The 9,967-nt window shown below is 48.1% G+C and overlaps 1 protein-coding gene across 1 annotated transcript in view; it reads left to right on the top strand.

Annotated features, from left to right (window-relative positions):
- The window catches only part of SNTB1 (syntrophin beta 1), a 234,321-nt gene that overhangs the window by 200,558 nt on the left and 23,796 nt on the right, over window positions 1-9,967 (top strand). The window contains exon 5 of the mRNA XM_025871052.2: window positions 2,364-2,503. Within this exon, the coding sequence (XP_025726837.1) occupies window positions 2,364-2,503 (140 nt within the window). The remainder of the gene's footprint in view (window positions 1-2,363; window positions 2,504-9,967) is intronic.

Here is a 9,967-nt window from a genome sequence, read left to right as displayed (position 1 = left end):
GGTCTCCTACTCCTCCGCCATCTTGCTCCGCCCCTAAAACTAGGTTTTTTTTTAATGTGTATCAAATGCATAATGGGAGAAATAAGTCAGGTAGTTATTCACATTCTAGTATAAATAGCTTTACAGTGGTTTCTTCTTTCTAGAAAGGGAGGGTTTTTTTTTTAAAGGTTGTATTTATTTGAGAGAGGGAATGAGAGAGAGGGCATAAGCAGGGGGGAGGAGCAGAGGGAAAGGGAGAGGCCGACTCCCCGCTGAGCAGGGAGCCTCGTGTGGGGCTTGATCCCAGGACCCTGGGATCATGACCTGAGCTAAAGGCAGACACTCAGTAGGTTAGACTGAGCCACCCAGGCATCCCGAAGGGGAGTTTTTATTTGGATTTGTTGGAAGGAGTGCATGATCATTGTGTAATGAATTCTTCCTGGAAGAACTGTGGGATAGATGGGGAAAGAATGAGTTGAAATTGTTAGCACTGAAGATATTCTTGGTTTCCTTATATTTTTTTTCCCAAAGAAAGTGTCATATTGTTGCCATTTCCAAAGAATTCCTTTTGACAAGTTTAGAAACCAGTGAGTCTGCTACAATTTTCCCACCCTATGGTTCACTGAGGTTCTTAGCATCTGCCAGATATTATGCTAAGCACACTATATACACAGTCTTTATTTTGTAGGCTCCTCGCCCAACTTGGGGCTTGCCTTTACCACCTGAGATGAAGAGTCACATGCTCTCCTGACTGAACCAGCCAGGCACCCCCCGTGTACAGTCTTATTTAATCTCCACTCTAGCATTATGAGGTATACACTACTTAACAGGTTCTATATGGTGCTTATTCTGCACTGTGGTAAGCATTTTAGACATTTTAACTCAACCTTCACCACAGTCCGCTGGTATAGATACTATTATTTCCCCATTTTACCGGTACAGAAACTGAGATACAAAGAGATGAGCTGACTTGGCCGAGATCCCACAGCTAGTAAATTGGGAAGAGCTATGATTTATGTTCAGGCATTCCAGCTCCAGAGACAACACTCTTAACCACTGTTGTGTGCGATATTATCTTTATTGGTGAGGAAATAGAAGGACAGAGAATAAAAACTCTCCCAACATCACCTGGGCAATAAATAATGGAGAGAGGGGGACTCAGATTCAGGCAGCCCATAAAACTGCATAACCTATAAGCCTCACCCCTTCTGCCATCCTGCACATCTTCTCTGCTTTGATCATTCAGTCTTAAAGCCATTTCAATACAGATGTCACTGTGGCACTTAAGAAAAGTAATGATAAGAATTGAAAGGGAAGAAATTAGCTTTATCATTTATTCAGTTTACTGCCTAGCTTAATTTTGAATAGATTTTGGATTGCGGTTTGTCATGAAAGGGTTGAACCTTCACTGAATTGCCAGCGTCAAAGACGACCTTGACTTCATCTAGCGCAGTGATTCTTAATCTTTAATGAGCCATATGAAGTTCTTGCTAAAATGCAGATTTTGATTCAATAGGTCTAGGATGTGATGCTGATGCTCCTGGGATATGATCTATGCTTTGAGTCACAAGGCTAACACAGTGTTTTCAAACTGAGCATAAAGATGTATCTCAGGGCCCAGAGTTCACATTGGAAGGAGGGAATTTTCATAGATGGAAGAACATGTACAGTTTGGGATGATCAACACCAGGCGGGGAGGGGGGCGGGAGGTGGCTCATGAGATAAGACCTGAGCTACCTGACTCCCAGGATTGGAAGGGACATTAAGGGTCACCTGCTCCAAACATCCAACTTGACGTTTGAATCCTCTAATATCCCTGCCAGGTCATTTCACTCCCAGAGTTAAGGAATTTTCTGTCCTGAGTGGCACTAAGAGAATTTTAAGATGGTGCCTGAGTCACAGAAACAGTCCAGCTGAAGGGCTCTGATATCAGTCTCCTACCTCTCCAGACAGACATTTGCCTCCATAATACATTTTCAGAGCCTTTGGATATTTCTTCAAAAGCTTTCAAACCTTACCATTTCCTGATAAAAACAATGTACTCTACCAGAGAACCATCTGGGAGTGCTTATTTCCCCAGGCATCTGCATTCCACTCTGAAACAGTGATTTCAGTGCTGACTGGCAGGTGAGAAGCAGTGACAGATGTCTGGCAGCTGGGCTCCTTCTTGGCTGTACTGATGATCCGCGCCAGGGCCCTTGAGAAAACATATTTTCCAGAATCAAGAATCCTGCGACCATGAATGGTTTCTTCTCATTTTGATTTCACGACCTGAACCCAAGGCTCTTATGGTTGGGTCTTCTGACTGGGAGGGGAAGCCAGCTACTCCTCTCGTCTCTCCTCCTTCAGGCTGTGACTTGACAGCACCCTGCTTTCTGTTCCAGGTGCCCGGGGAGAGCGAGAAGCAGTGGAAGCCGGCACTGGTCGTACTGACCGAGAAGGACCTTTTAATCTATGACAGCATGCCGCGGAGGAAGGAAGCCTGGTTCAGCCCAGTTCACACGTACCCTCTTCTTGCCACCAGGTAGCCTTGGCCTTGTGTTTGAGTCTGATGTATTTGCAGTTTGAGACTGTTCTGGTCAATTACAAGTATCTCAGCACATTATATTCCTGCTTCCTGTTGCGTCAGGAACTGAGAGCTCCCCCAGAATATAGCCACACATTTCTATCCAGATAGGTGAATTTTCATTGACGGCCCGGCATGGGCAACACGGACACAAAGAACAAACTGCTTCTTAGTCGTGAAGGAACAGTGACATCTGGGAGATGGTCCGTGCCCCGTCACCTTCCCGGGTCTCCACCCCAGTTCCTTTGAGAGGAACTATGTCCATGCATTTACAGTCTTGAAATTTCGGTAGAATCCTCAAGCAAGGGCCTTCACTTGTAGCACAGGGATTGTCGTATGGGAATGTGCTGTTACTGTGCTTTTTACAGTTTGCTCGGCGCGAGACCCCATAGCAAGTTCTTCCTCGGTTGTTGGTGCTTCCTGTGGAAATGGGACTGCCAGGGTCTGTTTCTTAGGACCTTCAGTGCATGTTTATTGTTCATGTGACATATTATCTTAATGCATCATGTGCTTATCCTCTTTTTGAAGGTCTTTATTCTGAGCACAAAAGCGCATCAAACCTGAGTCTTGATCCAAGTAGTTGACAGCTCCCAGACTTGGCTCCTGTTGCCATCTCTTTCTGTATGTGCTTTATGATTATGGACACAGTTTTCATTACTCCTGTACCTCTTCCTTACCTAGAAGGTAGGCATACTAACGTAATGTTTATGGCCTCCCTGGCATCGTGCTTGGCGGTATGGGTCCCTAAAATGTCTGTGAATGAATTACTGACCAGTGTGGGACAAACTCTGGAAGGAGTTTCGTCCAACAGACAGAAAGCATAGAGGACTGAGGTTTTGGGGCTTCTGTCCCGAGCAAGAGATAGATAGAAACAAGATGGGTTCTCCATTCTGAAGGGACTGAGGTGTCAAATAGGTTATAGTCAAGGCTTGGGTGCAGGGAAGAGAATGAGACTCAGGAGCAGAACAAGAGGAGACACGAGATTAAAATGGTAATGGTGTGTGGAGCTGAAACTCCTTGCAAAGCCCTCTTACGTCCACGTATGGTGATTATGGAGAACAGCAAGGGTGACCTGAGGAAGTGATTATTGGCCCCAGAGGTGAATAGAGGAGGAGGCCTTCAGGGTCAGGGACCACACCTAGATCACTTAGATACAAATAAAATAACAAAACAGTAATTTAATTTTTGAGTATCCTAAGCCTTAAAATCTTTGGCAGGATAGCTATGAAAGCACTCCCGATGTTTGTAATAAAATCTCAATAATCAGAATCCAAACATCCTAAAATGTTCCTGTGGAGCTTCAGGCTGTGTCTTGGGGTCCATTCAAATTCATCCCAACCTCCATCACGTTCCACAGCCCACACCCACGGGCACTGATGTGCACATTCTGAGACATTCTCACAACTGGAACCAAAGAAGGATTAGACCATAGTCACGGTCTTCCAGGGTACTAAGAAGAGAAATTGGACTCATTCCTCTTAGACTGATTTTCGGGAAGAAAAGTCTATGTAAGGTAAAGTTTCTAGGTAACTCTCAGGCAACCTGAAAATAAAACCCTCATGCATAGCCTACTTGGAGTTTCTGAGCATTCTGACATTGAGGCTGCCTTTTTATTCATGCATGCATGCATTCAGGATTTTAAAAAACTCAGCGCCTCAGTCTACACTAGCCACATTTCAGATACTCAGTAGTTGTGAGTAGTGGCTACTATGTTGGACAGCACAGATCTTAGAACATGTCCATCATTACAGAAAGTTCTGTAGGACAGCACCACCCTAGAGCATAAATGACTAGCTCCGAATTTGTCCTGATTCGGGCAAGTGACTGGACTGACACGCTCCAGTGGCAGTGTGTCCAGAGCTCAGGCTGCCTGATGGGAGGTCGTCTTGCAGGCTCTTGTGGCCGTCTACACATCAGGCCGTCCGTGGCTTCAGTGGCGCCGGGGGAAGGGTGCACAGGCGCAGCAAATGGCATCTGAGTAGGCTTGGGTGGGGCACCAACAGTAACTGTGAAAGGCTCAGGAGCCACAGGCGTGCCAGGTCTGGGCTGTGAGCAAAGCACACGAGTAGCCCGAAGCCACAAGCCAGCGTCCGCTATGGAAATAAATAATGGAAACCCTTTCAGTGCGAACTGTGCTCATTTCGAACAAGATGCATCCTAAGAATTCGGCGCCTACCTTCTACACCTAGAGGAGATGCAGTGGTGATACCTGACCTCCCAGTTTACTGCCTCTTTCCCAAATCACCCAGCCTCACCACTGAACTGCAAAATCAAAACGTGCTCTGTGTGTGTGTGTGTGTGTGTGTGTGTGTGTGTGTGTGTGAGAGAGAGAGAGAGAGAGCCCGACGAGAAGTGGTACGCTGAAGCTCCTAACCATGCCCCTGATATCCAGCCGCTAGCCGGGGAGGCAGAGGCTGTCCGCGGCGTTAGGGCAGCCCCGGCTCTTCGTTCTTATTTCGTGCCCTCGAGCTACTAGCTAACTTGCCGCCTGCTCCTGAGAAGCAGCTTGGAAATACAGGACCTGAAGTTTCCGTCTTCGTTTTCCTCCCGCCAGAAGAGTGCCTCCCCGTCCCGGGCTGATCGCCCCGCCTCCCATTTCTGGGCTGATTGCCCCGCCTCCCCTTCCCGGGCCGATCGCCCCAACTCCCCTTGCCGGACTGATAGCCCCGCCTCCCCATCCAGGGCTGACCGCCCCGCCTCCCCTTCCCGGCCTGACCGCCCCGCCTCCCCTTCCCGGCCTGACCGCCCCGCCTCCCCTTCCCGGCCTGACCGCCCCGCCTCCCCCTCCCGGGCTGTCGCTCCGCCAACCCCCTTCCAGAGTCGTCCGCCGTTAGACGCCGCGGTGAAATGCTGCTTTCGCTCCAAAGCCTAGTGCAGATCTGCTGTCTTGTGCAGCATGGTCATCTTCCTTCCACCACCCGGTAGATGCGCTTAGAGAAAGGCTTTTGGAAAGCAAACAAAAAGCGAGGAAACGACCGGTCCCTTCGCCGGAATCCCGCAATCACACGGGGGAGCCGCAGTCCTTGTGTGGCTCCAGGCTATGGAGCTGGGCTCCCTGCAACTGAAGGCAGAAACTCATTCTCTCCTTGCGGACAAAGCTGGCTGTTTGAGATGGGAGGCTGGGCTGAAGCTGTTCGCTTCCCGCAGAGAACTCACTGCCAGAGGTGGTAGGAGTCAGAGGGAAACTCTGGATCCTTCCATTACCCAGGTTACCCCAGTCTTCCACTGGCTGCTTCCTAGTCACATATTTAAGTTCATCAAGTGACTCATTTACTTGCTCTGTGTTCCATACGGTCACATATGGCAGCGTGTCCTGCATATATGAGCACTTAGGCTCATGGCCTATCTAGTAGCATGATTTGTCTTTGAGTGCATTTTTCTTTTCTTTTTTTTTTTAAGATTTTATTCATTTGACAGAGGGAGAGAGAGAGGCAGAGGGAGAAGCAGGCTCCCCACTGAGCAAGGAGCCCGATGCTGTGGGGCTCCATCGCAGGACCCAGGATCATGACCTGAGCCAAAGGCAGACACTTAACTGACTGAGCCACCCAGGTGCCCCTGAGCGCATTTTTCTAAAGAAGGGGACTCATGACTCTTTAAAATCTTTTTAAAACCTTTTGTTAAAGTAGCATTTATAGGGGCAGCTGGGTGGCTTAGAGGGTTAAGCATCCAACTTCGGTTGCGGCTCAGGTCATGATCTCAGGGTTGTGGGATCAAGCCCCAAGTTGAGCCCCTCATCAGGCACCTTGTCAGGCTCTGAGCTCAGTGCAGAGTCTGCTGGAGATTATCTCCCTCTCCCTCCCGCTCTGCTCTTCTCCCTGCTTATGCACTCTCTCTCTCTAAAATAAAATCCTTTTTAAAAAGTGTGATTTATAAATAGTAATGCACACAAATCTTTTAAATGTACAGTTCACTTAGTTTTTATTTACAGATATAGAGCCACATCTTCTAAAATGTTATTATAGGGTGTCTACAAATTAATCATGCTGAGTAACATTATCAAGAAGGCCATGGTGGTACTATTTGCAGATAGGCCCGGGTGCTAATCAATCAGTGGCTGACCTTCGTGGAGGGCGCCTAGATCAAGGCCTGGTGCTTTACTTAGATTCTATCCGATTTTGCAAAACTTGCCCAATTTAAGAATCACCTGGCTGTTTACTAAAGAGGTGGGTCCTCAGGACCCTGCCCTGGAGATTCTGGCTCAGTAGGCCAGGTTCCCAGAATCAGGAGTATGTGTTCTCCACAAGCATCAGGCAGATGTTGTCCTCAGGGTGACCGCATTTAACCCTTACAACCCTGTGAGGTGTAGGTTTTATTCTGAGCATATCTTTGTTTTTTTTTTAAAGATGTTATTTATTTATCTGACGCAGAGAGAGAGTGAAAGAGCAGGAGCAGGGGCAGGGGCAGAGGGAGAAGATTGTTCCCCGCTGAGCAGGCAGCCTGACTCAGGGCTCCATCCCAGGACCCCAGGACCATGACTGGAGCTGAAGGCAGAGCTCACCTCTTTTAACCTCTGCTCTCTGCAGCCTCCCGAAAGAGCACGTTCTTATTCCCTGGAGTTTTAGTGGCTCTTGGAATTTGCTGAGTAGAGCATACAGATCTTTCCTTCGCTCTCTTGACAACTTAATCATGCAATAGGCAGCCACCCAGATTCCATGACAGAGTGAGGACAGGGCTGTGGGTGCCATCAGAGACCTCGAGTTTCTACCCATGGCTTCGACCAGGAGTTCTCAGAACGGGCACGAGCACCACCTGGGAATTTGTTAGATGTGCAGATCCCCCCCCGCCCCCCGCTTCTAGACCAGTGGAATCAGGCACTGGAGGTGGGGCCCCGCCTCTGTCTGAGTTTATAAGCTCTCCGGGTGTTTCTGATTGAGGCCACAGTTTGAGAACCTCTGGTTTGGAACTCTGCTCTGCTGCCAGGGTTCACCATCAGAGGGAAACATCACAGCAGGGACTTGGATCTTCCTTCCCTGCAGTTCTTCAGAAGCACTGTTTTGCCTCATGTGGTGATGACCGCCGATGAATTCGTTCAAAGGCTATGCTGGATCCAGTGGTCGTGGAGTCATCAGAAGCTCCCAAAAATGTGCTGTTTGCCTGCCCTGCTTTTTCACTTAACATGACCTTATAGGAATCTTCCACTGATATTTTGTACTCTACCTTAGCTTTATTTTACTGCCTGCATAGCGTTTCCATTGCATGGATGCTCCAGGGCATAGATTCTGGAAACTTACAGCATGGCTCCAAATCCCAGCTACTTACCAGCTTCGGAAACTTAGGTAAATTTTGTAATCTCTTACTGCCTCGTGTCCCTCATCTGTAATGGGCATAATATTGGTACCTGATAAGGTGGTTATAAGGTTACGTTAGATAATGTAAAATGTGTAGGGTAGTGCTTGATGCATGGTAAATGCTAAATAAATTTAGTTATTTTTACTCTTATTTTTTAACCTTTCTCTGTTTGGGGGTTTAATAGTACATTGGCCACATTTGAAAAACAACTTCATCACACTGAAAACTTGTGAGCAACTGAAACCCACAGGTTATCATTGGAGCACCTTGGGAGAAATCATTTAAAGCTCAGCCTGTCAGCAAACAAATAAAAATAAAAATAAATAAGTGAAGAGAAAGCCTGAAAAACCATCTCCTTAAAAAATAAAAACAACAACTGAATTTGCTGGTGGAAAAGAAAGATCATAGTATTGGATTCGACAGCCCGGGGTTCACATCCCAGGTTTGCCCAGTCAAGCCTCATAGTTTACAGGCTGTGTGACCTTGAGCAAATCATGTCACCTCTCAGAACCTGTTTCCTCACCTGAAAACTCGGATCAGAATGTCTACTGTGGAGTGATTATGAAAATGACAGAAGGACGACTGTGTCAGTCAGCTCAGGATAGCTGAAGCAACAGGTAATTCTGTTTTCACAATTCCGGAGGCTGATGAGTCTAAGAGCACAGTTCCAGGGTGATTGGCTTCTTGGGTTCTCGGTGGCTGCCATCTTGCCGTGTGCTTATATGACTTCTTCTTTGCGTGTGTGTGGGGACGATGAGCCCTGGAGCTGGGCCCCATCCTTGCATGACCGCATTTAACCTTCATGACCACCTTGTTGGCCCTATCTCTAAATACAGACGCATTGAGGGGTAGGGCCTCAACCTCTGAACCAACGGGGTGACAGTGGGGCCGGATTCGATCCGCGACCATGACAGAAGGACAGCCTTACTTAGCATCCCGACTGGCACACAGCAGGTCTGGGCAACGGCCAGCTCCCTTCCCTTCACCTTAGCAGGGCTGGGCAGCATCGTTCAGAATGTCAGAGACTGTCTTTTGTCTTGTGCAAGAACTGGTAGGGCCAGAGTTAGTGGGAGACAGGGTTCTTTGAAAATTAAGTTACTCCCTCAGACAGTTCAGAGTTGATTTGTTTCGGGTATTTTTGTTTGTTTGTTTGTTTGTTTGGTAGTCCCAGGCACATCTACTTTATATTTTTCTGGAAGATGAAAATTTGATTGTGTTTCACAGCAGTGGCACCAGCTGCTCGAAACATGTTCTTGGTGTCGACCCCCCACGCGGAGAAGTTTCTGGGCCTTGGCCTCTGCCACTGAGAAACATGGATGGTGCCTCTGTGCCTCAGTGGTGCAATTATTTATAGCGGTGCGCTTGGGAAGTTTTCAAACACGTACTTTTAGGTGTTCTCATCCCTCAGTTTTTAGGAGTTCTTGGGAAAACTCTTTTTTTCCTGCTTAGCCAAAGCTTATTTGATGTTGCTGAACATTTAAAAAAAAAAAAAAAAAAGGTCACTCTTGCCCATATGGAGGAAGTGTGTTGGTTTCTTTTTTGTCATCGTCGTTATAATTGGTGAGTGAGACAGGCCTACAGAGAGTGAGCATTAAGGTCGCAGTCTTTCTGAAATTCTAGAGGACATGTAACCCCGAAATTCTGCGTGCCCAGTCCCGGCGGTCGGCGAAAGACCGGAACGCACAGAGCTTGCAAACGGAGGGATGCTTCTCTGAGCCCAGTTCCTCCGCCTGTGGGCCCCGGGAGAAGGCTTGGGGTCGCTGGAGACCAGGAGCTGAGGGATGTGCCCTTGGCTCTTTTGACTCCACAGGGGAGCCAAAGACGCTGGCATTTCCATTAAACCGAAGGAACTAACCTGCTTCTGAGTGCTAACCGTAGTTGCTCCCTCAGGCCAGCCGCGGAAAGTTTAGGAATGCTTTCCACTGGGGAGGTTTGAATTACAGTCAGCCTGTGGTTTTCACGCTACGCCTCGGAGACCTCCTCACTGTTAGGGAGTGTGAGCATGTGCCACGGGTACTCCCTGGGGCAGCACGAGAGGATCTGCAGGCCCGTGGACCCGCACTCCGTCGGACTGAGCAGTGCGGAGCCACACCCATCCATCCCGCACTCCGTCGGACTGAGCAGTGCGGAGTC

This window comes from Callorhinus ursinus, unplaced genomic scaffold (genome assembly GCF_003265705.2).
Source record: "Callorhinus ursinus isolate GAN/ISIS: 27379988/994484 unplaced genomic scaffold, GSC_fseal_2.0 scaffold5, whole genome shotgun sequence".
NCBI lineage: Eukaryota > Metazoa > Chordata > Mammalia > Carnivora > Otariidae > Callorhinus > Callorhinus ursinus.
Note: the sequence above shows the minus strand (reverse complement) of the source record. Positions and strands in the feature narration are given on the sequence as shown.